The sequence below is a fragment of the Channa argus genome, chromosome 5 (genome assembly GCF_033026475.1).
Source record: "Channa argus isolate prfri chromosome 5, Channa argus male v1.0, whole genome shotgun sequence".
Classification (NCBI taxonomy): domain Eukaryota; kingdom Metazoa; phylum Chordata; class Actinopteri; order Anabantiformes; family Channidae; genus Channa; species Channa argus.
Window position 1 is genome coordinate 10,014,779 of NC_090201.1, and position 23,592 is coordinate 10,038,370.

The following is a 23,592-nucleotide window of genomic DNA, read 5'->3' on the forward strand; positions in this document are numbered from 1 at the left end:
TAACCACAGTTTCAACGATAGGTGGCAGTAAAGCACTTCGCCACATTACAACGTGCCAGAGGGACAAGAAGTTCGCCAAACTTGAAGAAGAAGTACTTCCGCCGTGACGTAGTTGAATAGTAGTTTAATGGCGGTCGTGAACAGGGTCGACTGTAAATATTTCCACGGTTATAACTGTAACTGTCTAATTATCATCAAAACATGTATTCGACTGTGTCGGAAATGCAGAGTGGTTACATCATCTTTATTTTCAACTTGCAGGTTGGTTTATGTGCTGTGCTGACAGGAAATTTACTGCAAAAGAGACGAAAACGAAAGAAACGGTAAGGAGAGCACCTTACGGACGGAACTTAGCGTTAACGTAGCGGGAAATAATCTTTCCTCACAAACCTGTATGGCTTTATTAAACATTTTATATATTTGTGTATATGTGCAGACAGATGAGATTTGGTTTTCTGCATATTACTAAAGCATACGTTACAAACTTTAATGCTATGTCTGTACTTAGTTAAACCAATGGAGGAGGAAAATGGAAAAATGGACACGGAGTCTGAGGTGGCGGAGCTGCGTCTGAAAGTAGACACGCTGAAGCAGGAGCTCAAAGAGTGCAGAGCCGAGCTGGCGAAGTTGCAGAAACAGCTGAAACATTCTGATAGACTGCAAAAGACCACAGAAAGCTATAACGAAGACCTGAGGAAACAGGTGAGGGCTTACTACCATTCACACAAATGACCTTATAACCTACGTCCAGATCTCTTTATGCAGGACATATGAGGCAATATAACTTTTTTCAGAGCTGATCAGAGCTGTGGTTTTTGCCACACTGTCTGCAGTAACAGTATCTTTTCTTTCTGACACATAAACATAGGCTACTATAAATGACTGAGTGAGTCTTTTTTTCATCTCGGACATCGGCTATTAATCATTAAACGGTCCATCTCTTCTCAGAGAGCCTAAAATGTTGTCATCCAATGCCAGTTTTTGAAAATTCCCAACTGTCCCGAACTTTAAAGCATTCAATAACAACAGCAGGTCTGCACGTTGGAGAAGTTTCGCTCCAGGAATTTTAAGGATTTATTTTTTAATATGTAGAATGATTCAGCAAAATCCTCATTGATTTGCCTATTAATTTTCTGTTGACTAATTAAGTGTGTCGGCTCTGATTGAAAAAACGCTTTACATTCAATAAGCATACTTTTTCCCCTATAATCAAAGCATGCATTCAATATTTTGATGATAAGATGCTTGAAATACTGCCACAGTAATGCATTACAAATTATTTGTGTAAAATATATTGTCATGACATTACAGGGTTTTCCCTAGGAACCCATTTAGCGATGATGGTAGGCCAAATGCATTTTTCTGGAAACCACTTTAGTTAGTAGGTGGCAGCCTGACAATTGTGTATAAAATAGATCATCAGCTTTTTTGTTAATGTTTCATAGCCATTACAATATATTAAATGTGACATTAAAATGTATTTTTGGAGGTGTTTTTATTAGATGAGTTGGCCTACATTTAAAAAACGTGAAATAAATCAGCCTAAATGTATGCTTCTTTATAATCATGTTATCATGTTAAAGATTCAACTTTGTTAGTTGAATTAATGTGAAATATCTTGTTTCAGGTTGAACAGCTGAGCGCAGAGATACATAAATGGAAGAAGAAAGACAAAGCCAGAGTTGAAATTGAAACTCAGACAGAAGAATATGTATGGACAGAAACAAGTGGGTTACATTTTTTACACTAATGGAAATGCATGACTATATCACCTATTTTAATTGAGTAAACTGTTTGAAAATGTTTCATTATTCCTTTCACTATTCCTTCCAGACTACTACAACTACTATTATGGAGGCTACTATCAGGTCCCAGAGGCAGCAGACTCTCAGGAAGTCCTGTACACAGCAGCAGCAGCAGGAGATGGCAGTGAGGCAGCAGCAGCAGAGGTTTTAGCACAGAATGAACCAGCTGCAGATGAGTCAGGACAAGTTGACAAAAGTGCTGCAGTCACAACAGAGGTGAGTTTTAAAGCATTTTTTTTTATTATTTGACAATGGATAGTAAGAGTGACAAGAAATCAAGGCAGTGACATTAATGACTTGAACAGTGGGTGTTGTGATTGCAGTTATGGTTTGGCTATTTCAGGAAGATGATGGCGGATCCATTGCTGATATGTTGAGGGCCACTGCTGAAGAGGCGATGACACAGACTGGGTTTGTCTTTGATGAGTCTACTGGGATGTACTATGACCACAGCACAGGCTTCTATTATGACTCGGTTTGTCACCTGCTTTTTCTGTAAAATACCATTTCTGTAACAAATACATTTTTATCAGCAGATTTGGATTTTCTTTTTTGACCTTTTACTTCAGTGTTTTGTTCTGAAACATGTTTTTTATTCTTTCTCAGGCCAGTCAGTTGTACTATGATGCCAACACTGGCATTTACTACTACTACGATGCAGAGAGTGGACGATACCAGTTTCATTCCAGGATTGAGGTGCCTGCTGCACAGACTGTTGCAGAGCCTTGCCAAGATAAGAACACAGTTGAAAAGAGAGCCAGGAAGTCCAAGAAAGTTGTGAAGAAAACATCACACCAGGATGATAATGTATGTAATGATTAGATCTTTGCATGCATGGAATGGATACATTTTATAGCTGGTTGCTGACAGCAGGCTTTGACTTTGTAATTCTGCTTTAAAATCCTCATGACTTAATTGGTCTCAGTCTTCAAATGTTTGCTTTTTTGTTTTATGTATTTATTTGCAAGTAGATAACTAAAAGACTATTCCTTTGACCTAGGTGCACGAGGTGACTAAATCATTGGCTAAAATGAAGATTTCCTCTTACTGGAAAACTACCCACAGAGGTACATATTTAAGACTAGCATGCAAAATATTAAAAACATAATTTGGATTATTTTTAAACCTGGGTCTTATTCCATTAATAAAATAAAGAAAGTGACATTATTCTGTTGCTGCTTGTTTAGTAGAAATTAGAAGCTGGTATTAGGCCGCTCACAATAATTATGTCATTGACTTATCATATGATATATGGACATTGATAATTTTAGCCGATACATTTAGTTGATATTGGTTTGCTGGCACACCTTAAGCCATGCTGTGTGAAACATGCAAATTGGACACCTAACCAAACTAGTGATTGTATATTTCTCAGCATGGAAGTTGAATTCACATCGATTTCTGTTGTGCACAGGTTTAACATTTAAGTAAAACCGCATAGCGTCTGCTTGTGCATCTTGCACACATCTGAGCATGAAATAAGATCTTTATTTGTTGGGGTCCACCTTGCACCATCTTTGAAGACTGAGACCATGTACACACAGTACAAGAATGCTATGCCAACAGACAAAAGATCTTGTACAAAGCCTACTGTCAGTGTAAATCACTGAAGGTGGTAATCTCACTATTGATTGTCTGATGGCAGGAAAACAAATTTGACAAGGTCAAGTTGGATGAAGAGCGATCTGATTGGGGTGAAAGACAAACAAGTCAGACGTCCACAGAACTCAGAAAACTAAAACCAAGGTCTTGCAGTCCAGATGAGGCTCCAGGTAGAAAAGACTCCTCTAAATATAAAGAGGAGGGTGGCAAGTCTTCATCAAAAAGAAAGAAGCAAAAAAATGGTTCACACGATGATAAGGGAAGATCAAAGAAGAAAAGGAAGAAATCAAAGTCAGAAAAGCACAAGAAGAAAAAGAAGCAGGCTCTGAGTGATGGCTCAGAGGGGAATAGTGAGCCGGAAGAGGGTGAGATCACAGAGTCAGAGAGAGAGGAGTGTGAGTCTACTCGTTCATTCTCTTCTTCTCATGGCTCTCATACCAAGGAAAGCCCAGAATCAGAGATGGCAATTCAGAGTCCGCAAGGTGAGAGGGTAAAATGAGCTGAATTTAGAGCTGGTTCAGGGCAATTGTACCTTCAGTTAGTTCTCTGGTAAATGTGCTTTATCTGTAATAACTCAAAGCCAAAGCTAAGGCTGCCACATTGTTCTTACAGTTAAAGACCTTTGGCCACCCTGTGTCAGAGTGACAGTGGTCAGATCTCCAGTTCTGCAGGTGGGCACTCTGTTCATCTTCACAGCTGACTGTCCAGCCACCATTGGCAGGTTTGTGCTCTTTGTCTTATCATGTTGTAGCATGTGTTCTGTCACAGTAGGTTTGATACGTTCTTACCAAAGATTTGGTAAGGCCACATTGGGAAAAGTTTTTAAACTCTAAATCATATGGCTCTGTACTTGTAGCCAACATAGTGTCTTTCTGTTGCAGAGAGAAAGATATGGACCACGCAATCCGAATACCAGAAATAGGAGTCAGCAAGGTGCCCCTGTTTACTTTTATGTCAAATGCATTCCTGTGTAAAATGCAGCCTAAAGTGATGTTTCTAACTGAATTGTTTTGCTCCAGTTTCATGTGGAGGTGTACTTTGATAAGGAGCAACAGAGCTACATGCTGGTGGACCAGGGAAGCCAAAACGGAACAGTCATCAACGGCAACCGAATCTTACAGGTGAGCTTTTTGTGCCTCTGGTTGTTGTTGTTACAACACTGATACTCTTGAACTCTATAAGGACATCTTCGACAAATACCTGCTTTTGTCTACAGCCTAAAATCAAGTGTGAGCCATATGCACTGATGCATGGTGATGAGGTGAAGATGGGAGAGACTGTGCTGTCCTTCCATATCCACTCAGGGACTGATACCTGTGATGGATGTGAGCCCGGTCAGGTGATGGCTCACCTTAGCAAGCACAAGAGAGAGGAGAAAGCAGGTAAGCAACCTCAAATCCGTAAAAAAAAAAAAAAAAAAAGGTTTTTGGTGGAGTTTCATGAAACGGGGCGATACACAGAGCCTAAAGCTGATGTGATAAAGATTTACTTTACTTTGTTTTTTCCCGAAGGCCCTGCTCTCACTAAAGAGGATAAAGAAGCACTGAGGCAGAAGGAATTGAAGCAGATGAAGGCAAAATATGGCCTGCAGGTGAGTCTTATTTGGATCTGCCGAAGCCAGTTTTACTTTAAACCCTCTTCTTTTTGCAATCAGTGAATTGTGTGATTTTTTTAAATTTTTTTTTCTGTTAACAGAGCAGTGACTTTGAGGAAGGCAAAACTTTGAGGAACCCCAAATACAAAGACCGAGCAGAGTCTCGGAGACAGGCTGTGGGCAGTGAAGGTGTCTTTCAACGAGATGATGCACCTGCTTCCGTTCATCAGTAAGCATACTGGTTTTTGCTAAACAATATAAAAATTGTATGCAAGTGTTCTCAGTGTTTTATGTTTTTCCACTCAAAGGGAGATCAGTGAAGTCAATAAAGGGCGGAAGATGCTGGAAAAGATGGGCTGGAAAAAAGGAGAGGGACTGGGTAAAGAGGGTACAGGAATGAAGAATCCGGTAAGAGAATCTAGTCTCCCATGAAGATTGCATCTTTACCTATGTACATTTACTTGTGAAACAACTAACTGATTAGATCTCTGTCCTTTTCTTCTAGATTGAACTAAAAATCAGAAAGTCCCAGTCGGGTCTGGGGGCCGGCATGTCCATCTCTCTAGACAACGTGTCTATAACTAGTTCAAAGTCACAGAAGAACTGGGAAAAGGCGCGTGAGAGGTTTGCGGAATCATGCCAGCCTGACATGTTGGCATTAAAAACACAGAAAAACATGTCACCCAAAGCTTGGGTCAGAGCAGAAGAGACTGAGACCACAGAAACTAGTGGTCCAAGTTAAGCATGAATGTGAATGACTATGTTTAATGACAGTTAAGTTCTGAGTGGGGATGTTTGATGTGCTCCCTACAGTGAGCATAGGAAGCAGTATTATTTTTACTCTGTGTTTGTGTGGACTGGAGATATCAGCGACCAGTTAATTTCAAACTGGCTTTTTCTGAGAAGATGAAAAAGATGGGAAAAAAAGTATTATGTCACAGTGATTTTTCTGTTGAACTGTAAAACACTATCAGCAAGTGGTTTAGTTCTGTGCTTTAACAGAATTGTAAACTGTAGACATGTTAGACATCACTTGTACAACATTTTTTATTTCTCTGCTCCATGAGAGACCTATGTGGAATGTTTACTTTCCAAAACTACTCTAACTGCAGTTTGTGTGCACGGTCAACCATGTCTGTCTACATGCAGGTACACTGCAGACATGGTGCCTTCCAGAACAAGAGGACACGCATCGCCTCAAGCAAATATTTACACAGTTAAACTTAATTTCATAAAATGAGATCATACTGTGATCAGACAACTGCCTCACTGATCACGTTGAACCAGTCACAGCGGTTCTTTGAAACATTACCCCAATCCTACCCCTTTTTAAACTTTGCACATTAAATTCTGAACATGCTCAACCTTTTGTTTTTTTTGTTTTTGTTTTGTTTCACTGCATATTGCATAAGACCGGGAGAATATGTGATTATCAATGCTGTTCACAAAAGCACACATCCTCATACATAAGGCCGGTGAGCAAACATATTTTAGTCCATTTGTTTGCAGGCTTATCTGTGGCTTCGTTTTGAGGGTGTGTGAATATTTGCATGTGTGTGCAAGTGTACGTGTAAAGAGGCCAGTGTCATACCAGATAAAAATAGAATATATTCCACAAAGACTATATTGTAGTTAACAGCAAAGCTAGTAAAATGCATTATCACTAGATGCAGCTTCACTAGTAAAAACTAGTAATGTGGGTGAGATAAAAAGTCTGTTGTCAATCGGCTTAAATTAAAGCAACACCAGTTTTAAGCCACCGAATTTAGACTGAAGAAATTATTTTCTGTAATGTAATTCAACATCTGCATTAAACAGGTGAGTGATTTGACTCACGTTAAACTGTCGGTATGACCCCTTGTGCTGGCTCGCCTGCTGCTCCTCGTTTGACTTATGGTGCCGCCCATTATGATCCCTCTCTGCAGTCGGCGAATTGAAACCACAACCAGTAAGAGTGTGTATTTCCCTTAGCTAGAAGGCATACGCTGTTGTACTCCTTAAAGATTGTGCAGAAGCTACTCTTGCGCTGTCAGATTGTTTTTTTCCTCTTGACAAGTGGATCCTTTTTGTACCTCCCTTCTCAAGTCTCCTCCCTGTACCTACTGTAGTTAACTAGAAGTCAACATTCAGCAGCTGACACTGTAGAGTAATAAAATTGGGAGGGATCATCTTGTGTCTCGTGAGCCCAGTTGTTTAGGTAGAAAGTCTTAGCCATGAAAAGTTTTGTTATTTTTTTTTTGAGCCATTAGACGAAATGGAAATAGATTCATGTTTGAGGCTGTTGCTCCAGGCTTTGGAGAAATCTGGCTTGACCAGTTCTTGAAACTGCAGGAGGAGCATTGGGCCACTGATCGTTAAAGTGGAAGCTATTCATATAGTATAGTGATAAGCTATGTATGTATTATTTTTCCAGTTAATATAGAAAATGTGATGTTATTCTAAATGATTTAGGACCAAATCAGTGTGAGGTTTATAGAAATGACTCATATGTGAAACATACAGTATGTGCCAAACTTTACTTGGATTGTGCTCTCATAGGCAGCAGGAACAAGTTGCACTTTAAGCCATAGTGCTAAAACTGTATCTGTAGTACAGCTGGTGACAGGTTTGAAGTGGTGCACCTGATCCTTTTGTTGTTCTTTGGCTTGAATACCAATTAAAACAAACCCAACTAAATTGTCATTCTTCAGCACTTGTGCTTTCATTCACAGTGTCTGTATTTGAGGATACATGGTTTGGAAACATTTGATTTTAGGCAAAGGAGGTGCAGTGAATGGTTTATTTAATTAAACAGACGCTGTATGAAGCGGCTGTTGAAATCATGACCAACTTGAGCAATTTGTAAACGTGCCATTGCAGAGTCTGACATTCACAAAGGCACTCTGTTCAGTTTTAAGCTGAACACAGGTCAAAGGGTTAATAACAAGAAAAGTAATCTCCATAATTCCACACATTCAAACACAGACTTGTGAAAGTTGTGAAAAAAGTTGTGTTAAATAAGATCAGACAAAGAAGAAGGGAGTGTCTAATTTCTGCAGATAACAGAGGTATGTCAACAGTTTTTCGGGTTTTTATATTAAGTTAAATCCTCATTCACAATCCTGACAGTTGAGATGAGCTTTTGTTGAAATTGTGCATGCTAGTTCATAAAGTTTATAATGCTTCTATTATGTGGATTGCCCCCTAAAGGGATACATTCACACAATAATTATTAAGTATGTAATTAAGTTAGTTAGTTAATTAGTAATTAAGTATGCACAGCTTATCTATAAGTGTTAATTTTTCTTAAAGGAGGACTTCATCAATTTTCAACTTGCTTTCTATGGCTTTAGTTCAAATGTACATTAATGCTTTTAAACTTTCCTGTAAAAAATATTTCTCTGCTTCTAGCTGAAAAGTAGGTTAATCATAGATTTCATAGTGTGAACAACAAGATGACAAAATCTAAACTGAAGGTTCCTCCAGTTGATGTCATCTGGAGGCATAGAGATATTTTCAGCAAAAGAAGTCAGAGGGAAGTTTATTGGCATTCATGTAAATGTACTATCCAAACTTGAACAAAAGAAGCAAGTTCAAAATTTGTGAAAATAAATTAGTAAATTACTATGATTAAAGTGCTCAAATCAATTGAATCAAATAGGACTATAAATTCAACTGAATGCAGCTTAACAAATATTAACATATAGCAGGTCTATGTGACACACGCTGAATTTATCTTTTATGGCCATAATACCACATGAATTACTCCTAGAACAAGCTAGAAACAAGGTTCATAGGATACTTACCTGGCAGCTACAACACACACTGGCCTCTTGAGCAATATAGGAAATAAAAAAGTTAACATTTAACAACTTGCCCAGAAGATATAGAGACATGTATTGCTCAATAATATTCTGTGGTTCTTACTACATAAACAGAATAACTATAATATGTGCTCACCCTCAGGTTGAACTTCTTACAAAAAGTGAGCGTTCTGTCTTAACTTGGATGTATGCCAAGGTTGTTTTTATTCACTTGTGAAATCTCTGCTCGGCTGATTAAATTTAATGCAACACAAATAAAAAATCTGAATTCTAACACAAACCACAGTTTTGTTTTTTTGTTTTTACAGATCATACCTGTATTTATTTTTTTTATGACCCAGGTTCTTGATTCTACCCATTCATACTGTAAACCTATCGAGACTTTAAAAACGTTTTGGGTATAAAATGCATAAAATGGGATAAGAATGAACTTCTGAATCTCATAAAATCTAATTGTGAATATGAAAACACTGTCCATGGCACCAAGAATTTATACAAAATTACTACTTGTAAAATTTTGATTGTATGTGAATGTTTTTATTTGGAGGTACCCAAATGCCTTAATATCTAATAAACTGGTTTACATAAAGGTGGATCCTGGGTACTCAGAAAGAAGTTTGACGTGTTTGTTCCTTAAAAAAGGCCAGAAGAGTGGACAGTTGAAATCATGATTAGCACTCATTTGATTGAGTGTTGATCATGTGATTACAGGTAGGGGTGTCAAAAACAATTCTAGCATGCAATGGTGTATAATAATAGATTCATGTCCATAAGTCTTATTTTACATGTGTGTGAATTTTACTATCAATATTACTGTGTCTCATTGTATTACATCATATTCTGATTGCTGCCCCTTTCAGTTTTGTTATATTAGATATTTACATGTTCTGGCCACGAGTGATATTAATTCATTACTAGTGTGGTTGAAAACTTTACTATAATATCTTGAACAATGATACACATACAATTTTTAACAAACTGAGTTCTGCACTAATGTAATAAGCATTGGCCCTCAAATGACAGATAGATATTTTGATATTTTGATATTTTTAGATATTTTTCTTTTCGTCACCGTATCTCAAAATCTGGATATTTTGTTTTAGTTTGTAAACATGTATACTTGTGTAATATATATATATATATATATATATATATATAAAACATGTAAACCTGTATAATACCATGTAGTTTTATACGATAAAAAGTACATGGAATTGTAATGGTCAGACAAACATTTTATTTTTTTTTATCGTTAGGAAAGTGACCCATTCGATCTGAAAATGACTTCATGTGTTAGTCCTGGTACAGCTAACTGTAAATGAGCCTGCATTCTTGCAGGTTTGGTCTTAAGAAGTTGTTGCTATGACAACAGCTCCAAGTAAATTTTAAACCAGCTTGGTTCAAAGAACCAAAAAAATCCAGGATTATGCCAAATTATCAACATTCTAATCTGATTAAGTCTTTTGAAAGGTTGATGGATTGATAATATCTGCTCATAATCTGTAACCATTTATTTTGTTGAGGGTCACAGGAGATGAAGCCTATCCAAGGTGTCGCTGGGTGAGAGCCAGGGTTCACCATGGACATACACAGACAGACAAGAGGACAGACAACTATTTGCACTCACATTCACACACAGGCAATTTGCAGTCAATAATTAGCGTAACAAGCATCTCTTTGGAGTGAGGGGAAACTGGAGTTTCTGGTAGAAATCACGTATCTTCTAGCTGTGAGGCAGAAGTGCTAACCACTCCACCACCTTCTGCCCAACCTCAAAACAGAACAGCAAAATAAAGAGACAAACACATTCACCATTAAGAAGGTGGTGATCTGCATGATTGAAGGTTAGTCTAGTCTCAGACTGAACCAACCTGAGCAGAGCGGGATGACAAATAACTGATTGTCTCCTTCATAAGAATAAGGAATCCCTCGAGGAAGAGGGCAAAAATAAATAAATAAACTATTTTATATAAGCTTCACATTATTCCGCCACCTTGTGGGAGGTCAGAGTAAATAGTTTTCCAGACAATAACAATCCTGATCTGTCAATGAGTGAAGCCTGACATCAGCTGGTAGACTGAGAGCACAGCCAGTCCAAGTCTTTCCTCATTAAATGTAACCACATGACAAAAGTTACTCCATCATCACCAATCATCTTTTCTCCAGAGAACGCAGGATGTCATTCATTTTTACTGCTTCCATTATGGTAAAGGGCCGGGCTGTGCTGCAAGTATTGAGTCTGTAATTTTCAGTTTCTGTGTGTATGTGTGTGTAGATCTTGCCTGATATTGCACTGCTTAAAGCTGACCACAGTTTGTTCAACGGTTCATTGAAAAGTGTATGAAGAAATGAAGGAGTTGTGCAATATATGCATAACAATGTACAGTGCACAGCAATGAAGTCACGAGTGGTCACAGCCACAAAATGAAACAGTAACTTTTAAGTCAGCCCCTGCAGACAGATAGACGTTCACTTCACTATAATGTTTCAGTCCCGAGAGGACTGCAATAGATAGATAGGTGTGCAGATCAAGTGTTAAATAAGGAAATATATAGGATAGAGTGGATAAATGTTCCAAATATTTAATGAGAAAATTATGTTTTTGACTGTAAGGACTGAGTGCTTCAATGCTTTTGTTTTTTTCATGGCACTCTAGATGTACTAGATATGATATTATAAATATTCTACTGAGGAAACTCTTTATGAAGAGCTTTAATAATGTTTGTGATTTTTCATTCGATTATACTTTAACCGTTTCTTCTTTTTAAACCAAACAAAAGTGGAAAACTGCCCTGCCCCACTACACTCAAATCACATTCATTTCATTTCTGTCTGTGCTCGTCCATTACTGTGTTATTGTAATCTGTGCTCCCATTGAGAGGCACGGGAGCAGAAGCAGATAAGTCCTGAGTTTACTCACCCCCCGACCCCCCCAACTTCCCTTCCCACTCTTGTCTGCCCTCCCAGCCATGTCTGGCTGCACCACTAAATCTGAGGCTGAGAGGTCAGAACAGAACTTTTAGTCTGAAAACAAAAGATTGTATTATTTTAAAACTTGACTATAAACTCTGATACTTGAATGTATTGTTTATGTGTGTAAAGGGGATGTCAGGAAGTTGGGACTTAAATGTTTTCAGAAGATCACAGGTCAGGCAAGTTGATCTTTTTAGCTGAGAGGAAATGACCTTCATTTCATTCCACATACCACTGATATATGTTTTTTACTTTAATGTAGCAAGAAAAATCCTTTCAAATTTCACATCTCTTGCATAATTGTCATTGTTTTGAAAATAAAACACATTGAATAATCCTATTAAAGCTGCCATAAGGCTTTTGTTTCTAAGTCTGAAGTGGAAACAACCATGTGTATCACGCCATGTATCCCAGTATGAATACCACATCCTGACCAAATGACTTGTACTGAATAGAAATTCCAACAAAGCTACAGCTTCCTCCCGGCAATTCACAGTCACTGCTGAACATCTTCCACCAGTGGCATTTCTTACTCAGAGTTCCAAGGCTGGGTGTGTCTCCCTGTGACTTCATCTTCTGAGGAAATCCTCCAGAAACTTCAGCAGCCCAAATGCTCACATGATGCAGCCTCCAAGCAATTTGTCCACAATAACAAACCACCAGTTTGTAGAGAAACATCTCATTTAGCCTATTACAATCCTGATGGTGGTGCCTGTGCCTCAGAGGGTTTGTGTGTGTGTGTGTGTGTGTGTGTGTGTGTGTGTGTGTGTGTGTGTGTGTGTGTGTGTGTGTGTGTGTGTAGACCAGCATCCTGTTTATACAGCTCAGTTACTGCTGCCTGTTACAAGAACATCCAGCTTCAGTATTAAGCTTGAAAAAAATGTCTTTAACTACAAAGTTCTTTATTGTAAACTTTGCCACTAATTCCTCTCAAAGTTATTACTACATTTCAGTAAGCTGCCTTTTAATGTAAATCATCAGAAAAGCTTAAATAAACAGATGTATTCAGCAGCTCTGCACATCACATACGCAACAAACTGCTGGGTCAGTGTAGGGAATTATTCATCATGAAAAGAGTCTTTGTGTTTTACAATAGCTCCTGCATGGCAGCAGGACTTTTAAACCAGACACAGCACATTCAGTGAGTCACCTGACAGACTGTCGATAATTCAGCACATTTAAACCAGAAAAACTACCATAGTTTAACAATTCAAACATACTTTATAGTTTGCTCAGAGTACATTATGCCATGAATAGTGGTTCACCTGGCTAGTAGATTGCTGACAAACGGTCAGAATGTAAATCATACCTTCTCTAAAGACTGACAGGCTGCGGCTGGTGTCCTTTGACGTTTGTGTACTTCTCAACCCAGTGGATTTCAAAGTCCTTGGTCAGTGACAGAATTCCTGAAGGGAGGCTGTAGTCAGGCGTCTCTCTGAGTTGCCGCTGTGTCAGTGAGAATACTTGTTCTTTCTGCGTGGCGGGGCTTAGTCCATGTGGCTGGATGGGAAGTGGGGAATGAACTTTCTGGGCAAAGAGCCAAGAACTGAGTGGGTTTGAAGACAAAGCAGCTGTAGTGTTTTGTACGTAACATTTGGTCACACACTTTACACTGTGCAAGTTAAGACATGAGACATTTTCAGTTGCTTTACAGTATCTGCTAATTCCAAGCACCCTGCAGCGTTTACTCATGAATGAGTACATAACTTCATCCCACTTTTATAATAATGTTGCAATATGAACTAATCAGAGTATTACCTCATAAATGAGTAGTCTGATAGCTACATGAGTTACTCCTTTTGCGTCACTTTTCTCTTTTAGAGTTACAACTGACTTACAATGCAAATTTACATCGTGATACTTTTTACTAAATTTACTTATGATGCTACTTATTTGATGTTTTGTGCTTTTACGTTTGTTTTTAGTAGAACAGCCGATCCATTTTCTTAACTCAACTTAGCCATTCTGGAGAAGGACACACTTAGTAAATGCCTGTGATTTTAGTGGTTAATCTCAATGCCAATGGAAATTAGATTTCAATTTGCAGTAGAAATTAAATTCACATAACAAATCATCAAAGAATCGTCACACTGCAAATGACACAATCATAATCTGATATCTCCCTCTAGTGTTCGTCCTGAGAATGCAACTGCAGCCCTGATATACTGCTAAACAGAAATTCAGTACACTGTACAATTGCACTATTGGAACTTATGATTTTCTGTATCATGTAGATTTTCTGTTATGTAGCTGCCTGCATTCAGCTTGTGTGTTTATAACACTCCACATCTAATAATACAAGTCAACATCAACAACCAATACAGTGTCTACAGTGCTGAGGACATGGCAGGCTTCTTAATCTCTGCAGAGAAGTGTTCTGCAGTGGCTGAACCTGCTACTGGAGAATTAAAACGATTATATCAACAAAAATATTTATAAGAAAAATTAGGACAAAAGGAACCAAAGTGAAACTTCTCAAAGGGTAGAAGTTAAATATTAAATTGATTGTTCCAAATTTCACACACTTAAATAAAAGCAGTTATAAATTATTTTGCATGAAAGCAAAGCTTCATTCCTTATCCAGCTCAGTTATTGTTTCATATCTAAAGGAACAGACTGTGTTACTGCACAGTCACTTCCTCGCCACATCGTATTTACTTTCAGGAAACGCATGACTTCACTTTTCAGACCCTGAGGGGAGGAAACACATTACTTCACCTTAAACCACAGACTCATCACACACCCAGCAGCAAGCAGCATCACCTTAAACCACTGCATTTGTCACCAGACCAAGGTGAGACTCCACTAAAGAGGTTTGGTTTCCACCTTATATATGTGATGAGATCATTGTCATTGTTTCTTTTGCTGCCTGCTTGTGCGTAAACAGGCTGGACTCTTCGAGTGCTCTTATTCACGCTGTAGCCTGACAACATGCTGCTGGACACAGCTTCATCCCAATATTTCTAGATACACATGAGGAAATGTAAAGGCCCCATGTAAAGTAAAAAGGTTGTGTGTTTTATTTACTGTGCACTGTATAAATACTTTGAGGAGTTTAAGGGCAACTTAATACATTTTTAACTTGCTTCTTGTGGCTTTAGTTTGGGGTGTAAACTTATATTGATGCTTTTTAACTTTCCTCTGCCTTTGCTGTATTAAAATATTTCTCGGCTTTAATGTAAATTGCATTCATTTACATGTACTACTCAAACTAGAAACAAAGGAAGCAAGTTCAATACCAGTGAAAGCATTCTTTAAAGTTTTAACTGTCAAGGTAACATAGATTTATTGATGCCATGCTGTTTTTTTCTATTTGTAGACTATAAGTAAAATCATATTTAGCATAAGTGTACTCAATCCTGACCCAATGAAGATGGTGATTTTCTGTCACTTAAAAACCCAGAAAACATATCTATTATTTATAGGATCCAAGAAAAGTAAAAGAAAGACGTCGTCTGTGTTTGGATTCAGATTTGTGGACATTGTTTTTAGGGCTTCAGGGTTTCATGCAAATGAACTTTTTTCTTTCAAAATTTAAAAAGGTTTGGTTCACTCAGCTTATTAACACCTAATCCATTAAAATAAAATGCCCAACAAAGTCACATTTTCTAAATAGTTTAAATTTAATTTATTCATAGATACCCCACCATTATCACTTTTTTAGCGTCGCAGAAATCTTTTCTTGCAGACACATTTCCATTGGTTTCACACCTTTTTCACACCACTTTTCAAAATATATATATATATATATATATATATATATATATATATATATATATATATATATATATATATATATATATAGTGAATATATAGAAATTTAGAAATGTAATGGTTTTATAGAGGGTCTCAAACAGATGTTGATGTTATGTGTTCAAGAAACTTAGCTTAAGTCACATTAGATTTTGTTATTAAAAGGTATGATGGTATCCATAGAGACAGAGAAGAGGAAAATGAAGGAGGCTGTAATATTTTTCTTATTAAGAATGCAATATAGAGTTTTTAAGAAAAGGAACAGAGTTTGAGTATATAATAGTCAAAATAGGGAGAAAGGCATTATAATTAGTGTAATATTACCCTTATACAAAGCTTTCCTATGTTTGTTGTCTATATACAAAGAAAAGCAGTATGTTGTGGGCATTTTAATGTTCACAACACACTATGGGGTAATTGTGATAATGAAAATGTAATGGTGATTGTACTAATGGAGAATAAAACTCTAATGTGCTTGAATGATGCGTTATTATTAATTAATTACTTCAACACATATTGGGATGAAAAGAATGGCAGCAACAAAATGACTATGTGGATAATTAACTTATGTAGAAGCCAAGAGCATTATTAAGTAGAGATTGATAGAAAGATGGCAGAAGCAACGGGGGCAGAAGGGAAATGACAGTGATTTTACAGGATTCAGTGGAAAGTAGCAGAGATGAGATGTTATGGAAGAACCAGAAGAGATGAGATGTTAATATCAAGACTTGGACACTATGGGCAAGATGAGATATTAGAACATGTCATGCTACACTGTCAGGACTACGAAACAGATAATATGTAAATGAAAATCTTAGGAAAACAAAAGTAAACTATTTTAACTAATGTTTTTGGGAAATTGTTCACATTTGTTTCCGTTTCTCCTATCAACTAATTTAACTGAGGTAGGTAAAGTATCCTCAGGACTACATGTATGAAATGCTGTAGGAGGAGGATCATCCTTAGGCAACATAGCAAGCTGTGTCTCAATTTCAGGGCTACTTACTTTGAAAGCTGCTTTTGAAGACCAGCTGCATCACGCCGTTGTAACAAGGTTCCTACAAATGTGATCTACTTTCCCCTGACAACCACCTGGCAAAGAAGGCTCCAATCAGTGGATCCTTCACAGCCTAAAATATCCCATAATGCTTTGCGTGTATTTGTTTATGTGACATCAGTTCCTAGCCGCTGTGCTATCAAAACGTATGGGCAGGTTTTCAGAAAATATATTAAGCTCTGTGATATTAGTTAGTGGCTAGCCAGTTAGCAGTTAGCTCAGTGGATTGGCTGCCACATTGAAATGGAAATAACTGGTGACGTAAATAGGAAATGATTCATAGACCAAACTGTCGATGGCAGGTTGCCTCTGCAGACCACATCACGTCCTTCAAAAGATGCAGCCCCTGAATTATTACACAGCTCTAGTGACACTCACGTCTTTTCTACACATTTGAAACAAGTTGAACTTAGCAGTTTCTTTTATTGCATTTTATTGAATTGGAATTAAATTTTAATTACATTTTATTGGGTTTAATTCGTTTTTTGTATCTTTGGATCTCCTTTTAGTTGTAATAAATATTTTTTATTTTTAACCAAATGGAGTTTTTGTTTACTGGGATTGCTGCACCTTCTGGAGACAGTGCTGGCTCCGTTGCACGCTGCCGGTATGAGAGTGCTGTTGGACGATCTCCTTCTCCTTGCCCTGTCTCAGGATCAAGCTTTCCTGCAGATGGCAACTCTGGTGTCTCATTTATTGTTTCTGGGTTTTCCAATTAACTGGCAGAACATTTCACCCCTCCCAACCCAGTCTCTTATTTTCCTGGGTGTGGAATTGGATGTGCCAGTCATGTGATCCTGCTGTGATCCTGGTGGCACAGAGACAGGTGGGGGCCGAATGGTTTCCAGGGCTTTTGCCAGCCACTGACAGTTCAGCCACGGGACCATCTGTGTTGTGTGGACTCTCTGTCCCAATCCAACAGGGTGATTCACAGCTCCCTACTTCTGCTCCACTGCCATTGGATTTGAAAGCTGAAGGAAGCACTTAGAGGGTCTAGGGTTTTTGCCCCTTGGTGGTGGCCACTATCCAGGGGGCGAGAACTACCTCTTATGCCCCTGACTGGTCATTGTTTCAATCCTGGTGTATGGATAGGGCTGTCTGGCCCCTTATGCCCACTTCCTTCAGTATTATCTTTTCTACATTCAGTCTTGGCCAGGACCTTCACCTTGCTGGAAAGAAAACCAGAGTCTCCATAAAGCTTGTCAACAGAAATAAGCATGAAGTGCTCTAAAAACTCCCCATAGACTTTGGACTTTGGATAAAACACAGTGTGGAGCAACAGCAGAAGCTGGCCCAGCAGCCCAAACCATCACCCACTGTAGAAACACTGGACTTCAAGCAACTTGCATTATGTACTTCTCCACTCTTCCTTCCAGAGGGTTTTGATATATTTGTCTTTTGGACAACTGTCAAATCAGAAGTGTTCCTCATGATTGTAGTTGTGTGTACTGAATTCAACAGAGAGATACATTTTTTTACTGTATGATTTTCATCTGCTGTAAGCTGAAGACTTATCATGGAAATGAAAACCAGAGAAGGTGTGAAGTATTTCACTTCACATGTTATCAATTCAGAAAATGTTTGAATTAAACAATCTAATAATAACAATAATAACAACAACTATAAAATAATTTGAGGATTTAGAAAAGCACCTGAATAAAACACTCCTGGACACTTGTGTCTCTTCTTTTCTAGATTGGGACACTGTCAAAATATTAGATTATACAATGTTTGTGCAATCTAAACATATCTAAAACTTGTTATTTGAAGCTAATTTGAATAGAGCTTCAGAGAGTAATGCACAACTGAAAGGTTTAGTTTTTGCTCATCTGCAGTGGTTTAATGTGTCACCTTGCTGCAGTGGACACTGTGATATCACTGTTAGGACAGTGGACTTGGCCAACGTCCAACCAACCAGACATGTTAGTGACAAAACAACTGTTCATTAATGTCACCTCAATAATGTCTTTTAGCTTTGTTTCTGTTCTCCACCAACTGCTGAGAGAATCATTGTTTTTTTCAGCTGCTAAAACCTGTTTTTTTTGGCTAGTTGTTAACTTGGTCTATTGTTTGGTACTGAACAGATAAAGTATACAGCTTTTGTTGAGAAAAAACTACCTGCAAGGGTGAAAAGACACAAGAGAGCAGTAAAGTTATAAAATAATGTGGCGAAACTTATAATATTCAGAGATAAGTTGATCGTTTTCTGTGACTTTATCACTTTCCCACTGCCACATTGTTTTCACACCGTCAAAGGAAACATTATTAATAAAATATTGGTTATAGGTGCCCTAAGAAATGTAAAGCCAATAAGCCAATCAGCTTAGAAGCTGAAATCAATACACTCTACAAAATACAAAATTATATGAACCGCCCCTCATCATTGGACACAATAAAACATTTGGTTCATTCAGGTTATTGCAAATTCAAGCTGTCCCGGATTTGCTGATAAAACGTGTATGGATGGATATAAAGAGGATGTTACATCATTTGCAGTGCAGCCAGACGCCAGCAGCAGCATCCAGCTAGGGGGTAACGCGGCTCACAAACCCAGCTGTCCGTACTGTGCACCGGCTCCGCAAATCGGCTGCGTCACACCTAAAAAAACAAAAACAAAACAAAACAAAAAACACCAGCGCTGGAACTATTAATTCACCACATCTGGGGAAATACATTCATAACGCGACTCGGCTGATCTGGTGAGTGTTTGAACGCAGTAACCTTTTTTTTTCCACGGTGATGCATCAGTCCCATTATGTCGAAGCCTTGCTTGTCCTCTCCTGCGCTTTTGCAATTAACAGGCTTCCTGGTGGCCCACAAAGCGCCTCGCATCGTTTTGATGATTTCTACTGCTATTTGCATGTGTTGAGATACAAAACACAACACATAGGCTGTATCTTTTTAAGTGATTGATGCAATTACACAGGGGCACAAGACAATCGGTAAAGCCTGTTGTGTTGGAGTAATGAGCGCTTCTTTTTCTTTTGTGCAGGGAAAATGGTTAAACTGGGAAATAATTTCAGCGAGAAAAACAACGGCAAGGGGGTTTCTGAAGACGGATTTGACACGATCCCGCTTATAACACCATTAGATGCCAGTCAGCTGCAGTTTCCTCCACCTGATAAGGTAAAATTTTCTTCTAATAGATCTTTCAGCTGATTTCAGTGAGGGGCCCTATACGACTATTGGTGTATTTATGTTATGTCAGTTAGGTTAAGTAGGCTGCAGAAAGCATTTACTGGGTAACCAGTGTTCATCCTTCAAGACCTTCAATCCCAATATGCTGGCAAATGCGAACATTTAAACCATTTTGATCCTGCTTGTGTATAATGTGATATTGCTAGGTGGTGGTGAAGACAAAGGCAGACTATGATGGCGAGGCCAAGAAGGGAAAGCTACGGTCTCCCAAAATCGCAGAGTTTTCAATAAGCATCATCGAAGGCGTCTCTGAGCGACTCAAAGTAAGCATAATGCTGGTGCTATCATCTGTGTTTCATATATCATCTCATTTCCATAATCTCTCACACTCCCACATTAACATATGCCAGAGAGCAGCTGTCTCCCTGCAGTTAACGACATTTGTCACCACTGTCACAATATTTCCTCTCCAATGCAAGTCTGTGCCATCTTCACTGAGACCACCTTCATGTCCTGTGTCCTCTGCTGCTTGTCATCTTGTTGGGCTGCACAGGGAGACATAATGCACCATGATTCACTTAACCCCACCATGAAACTCTCATTAATTCAGCTGCTGCCATGGTGATGGCCTCCAAGCAGCAGCATCCCTCCCACCACCCTCAAGGTCCCCCTGATTAGCAGATGTATTTACCTTTTGACACCATATAGAAGGATATATAGAATGATTAAAATGGCTTCTTAAAAGGAAATTTCAACAAATAACCCATTATGTTAACTGAATTGTCTACTTAAAAGATTTCCATACATTAACATTCATAAACTACATTTGCACACAGAATATGTACTGTTCTTTCTCCACATTCAAAATCAACACATTAGAAATTGTGTCTCTGGTGTGTCAGTCTGACTTTAGTTATAAAGCTTTAATTCTCAAACATCTGAAAGGCAAAGAGGCAAATCACTGTCTCACAACAGAGCTCGTATCCTCACGTTGATGCTTTGAAATGCTGCAGGGAACCCTTTCATCGCAGATAGTGTCTTTCATAGGCTCCTGTTGCTTTGCTTTGTACATGCTGTACTGTCTGCTGTGCAACTGCAGGGCTCACAGACAGACAAAAAGAATATCCTTTTATTCATATTGATACATGCTGTTAAAAATCTTATCGAACATCTCCAAAACATACAGGGAAATACAAAAACTGCTTGGATGCATGACACTTTGATCCAAGAAATCCTCAAGAATATGCAGATACAGCATTCGCTGAAATTTAACATTTATATCAGGGGTTCTCAGTGGTGACAGGTTATCCAACAAATTTAGAATAAAATCTAGAGAGGGGCTCCAAATGAATCATCGAACATATTCATTCACTATTCAATTGCAACATTTCATAAAAATAAAAACACAGCTTTGAAACTATTTATGCGCAATAGTGATTTCTCTCGCACTTTGTCTTCTCTCCCTCCCACAACCACCAGTAACTGTTACATAAGTCCCTGGAGTGGTGGCAGCTGGACTATACAGATGGTCACAAAAGCCATTTTCTGTCAAGTTACAGTATACAGAATATCCTGTAGCCACAATGAGCTCGCTGAGAAACATTTAGTGATCTAACATATACAGTATAACTCATGTATACCAACGTGCAACACTTTCATTAATATCTTTAGTTTAACCCTGCACTGCTGTATAACGTGGTAATATAAAGAAAACATCTACTATCAACATTTATTGTTACAATCTGCTCACTTGTAATGTTATTACTCCATTAAGGTAGATGCAGAAGATGCTATTGTGTGTTTCCTTTAGGTGACTTTGCTGGTGATCTGTGCCCTGGCCTTTCTGGTGTGTGTGGTGTTCCTGGTGGTCTACAAAGTCTACCAGTATGAGCAGCCTTGCCCTAACAACTTTGTTTACACGGTAAACACTTATGAACATTGTTTGTGACCCTGCCTGACGTTGTCATCTCACTACTGTTACCATTTCATATGAATGTTTTTGACTGATGTTGTTTGCTGCTTATATATGGTACAGTATGGCAAACCTGGGTTAACCCTCTGTCTGTCTGTCTCTCTCATACAGCTCCTAATACCATGTATCAATGCCATTTCAGAGTATGATATGAAAACCTAACCCTAACATAATAACAATGCACATTCAGCTAATATAAATATTATTTTATTATTAGAAGTTAAGCAGGGTATAGCAGAATAATAAGAGTTTTACTTCAAAATCGATGGCAGTGGAGCTAAGATTGTCAACCACTTTCTCAATTTCCATATCAAATTCACTTGTCCAGGAATTAATGACTTGATTTTTTTAAAAGTGTTACCTTTGCTCCCTGTCACTTTCATTTCTTTTATTGACCATTCTCCCCTTACTTAACTGTGAATCACTTTGTGTTTTATTATACTAGCCTAAATCAAACATACTGATCTATTAACTTTTACACTTGTTCCTTTACTGGAGCAGCAAGGTCGCTGCATGCCAGTTGGAATGTATGGCAGCTACCCTCCTCGGGGACCAGGAGGCCGTGGGCGCCTTTTTACCCTTATCAACCATTACAACATAGCTAAGCAGACTATCACCCGGTCAGTATCACCATGGATGACCATCATGTCTGAAGAGAAGGTTACCCAGCAAGAGACGGAGACTTCCCAGAAGCTGGCTTAACCAACCCTGGATCAGGAGGTGGCCTCACCTGCTGCAGAAAAAAATAAATAAATAATAAGGTTATGCCATTCAAGCAAACCTCAGTCCCATGGCTTTATGTTGGTGAAAAATCATCTTCCCTTGCCTGAGGTGCTATGCAGCCTTGTTGATGTGATTTGCTCAGCTGATGTGTACTGTAGCAGGAATTTCTTGGACATTTTGAACATGTTTTCAGCAAAGCAAGGCTTACAGTTGGTTGGATGTCTGGTGTGTTTGAATAGCATATGTTGTTATTTATTTACAATTCAAACCCGAGTGGCAAACATGTAGAAAAGCCACAGAAACACATACACTGACACACACACACGCTCTCACTATCTTTGTACATACACATGTAACAAAACTCACTTTAGTACTCAGATCATAAAATGACTGTGAACCATCTTTTGTCTGCGTTGCTTGTTTTAACGCACATGCACGCACGACTTTAATACAGTTCGCTTTGAACCTCTTTCTTTTCAATAAATACTGATAGCGCATGTCAGACCTCGAGGTGCAGCAAGCGGTAAATTCCTCACGAGGCAACAAAATTTGCAGCATATTAGCTACTAAGGTCATGTGTGTCAAAATATTTTGCTGTCATGATATTGTGAATAAATGAGGCCTAACCTGGAAGACATGTTTTAACCAGCGAAAAACACCTATTTGAATAGTGTTTTGACTCAGCCCATATTGCTCTCTGCATATATAGTGCTGTTAAGCAGTTTTTAGTATTTGATGCATCAAAGTTTCTTAAGCAGAATTAATGACCATCTCCATTCATTTGAATTCTTTGTGAACACTCTGTGCTTTTCTTTCCTAGCTACATGATACAAATGGTTACTTTTATTTGCATAAATAATATGCTACACTATTGAATGTTTTTGCATTGCTAATGTATTGTGCAATACTATGGTCACCAGAGATGGTCGTTGGTATGCCATCACAAATACTTGGATTTAGGTTAATGTAGTGGAACAATCAGACAGTAGTTGCTTGTCCTGTTGCTTTTTTTTTTATATATTTGTCATTTAACAAACTGTCACAAATACCTTTTTCAAATAATGTAATGATTACCATTGAAGTGCATTTGCTACATAAAAATGTATATGAAAAACAAAAATAAAGTGCCCACATTTCACACCAATGTCCAAGTGGCGTCTCTAAAATAAATC

At 38.3% G+C, this 23,592-nt stretch overlaps 3 protein-coding genes across 5 annotated transcripts in view; 2 read left to right on the forward strand and 1 right to left on the reverse strand.

Moving 5' to 3' along the window:
* The window catches only part of tacc1 (transforming, acidic coiled-coil containing protein 1), a 29,370-nt gene extending 16,125 nt beyond the window's left edge, over positions 1 to 13,245 (reverse strand). Inside the window, exon 1 of one of the 2 annotated variants that reach the window (XM_067504177.1) lies at positions 13,087 to 13,245. Coding sequence is in view for 1 of the 2 variants with exons in the window: in XM_067504176.1 (XP_067360277.1) it covers positions 6,838 to 6,908 (71 nt within the window). In the remaining variant the exon portion in view is untranslated. Of the gene's footprint in view, positions 1 to 6,837; positions 7,184 to 13,086 lie in introns of those variants that run through there. The other variant, XM_067504176.1, reaches the window with a different exon arrangement.
* aggf1 (angiogenic factor with G patch and FHA domains 1) lies at positions 85 to 6,366 on the forward strand. Of its 2 annotated transcripts, none has more exons than XM_067504180.1 (16): positions 85 to 176; positions 262 to 323; positions 509 to 702; positions 1,628 to 1,727; positions 1,834 to 2,021; positions 2,149 to 2,280; positions 2,412 to 2,612; positions 2,806 to 2,872; positions 4,020 to 4,128; positions 4,289 to 4,340; positions 4,427 to 4,528; positions 4,624 to 4,789; positions 4,919 to 4,998; positions 5,103 to 5,230; positions 5,310 to 5,409; positions 5,507 to 6,366. In XM_067504180.1, exons 3-16 carry the CDS (start codon positions 517 to 519, stop codon positions 5,741 to 5,743), a joined length of 1,848 nt encoding a protein of 615 aa, XP_067360281.1. In that variant the 5' UTR covers positions 85 to 176; positions 262 to 323; positions 509 to 516; the 3' UTR covers positions 5,744 to 6,366. The 2 variants fall into 2 exon arrangements, with proteins under 2 accessions (XP_067360281.1, XP_067360280.1); XM_067504179.1 differs by lacking the exon at positions 2,806 to 2,872 and adding an exon at positions 3,451 to 3,889.
* A 5,743-nt stretch (positions 13,246 to 18,988) lies between the features above and the next one.
* Positions 18,989 to 23,558, forward strand: LOC137127765 (neuronal vesicle trafficking-associated protein 1-like). Its single transcript, XM_067505150.1, has 5 exons — positions 18,989 to 19,286; positions 19,580 to 19,713; positions 19,932 to 20,048; positions 21,536 to 21,646; positions 22,199 to 23,558. The coding sequence occupies exons 2-5, from the start codon at positions 19,585 to 19,587 to the stop codon at positions 22,397 to 22,399; spliced, it is 558 nt and encodes a 185-aa protein (XP_067361251.1). The 5' UTR covers positions 18,989 to 19,286; positions 19,580 to 19,584; the 3' UTR covers positions 22,400 to 23,558.
* Positions 23,559 to 23,592: the final 34 nt, after the last annotated feature.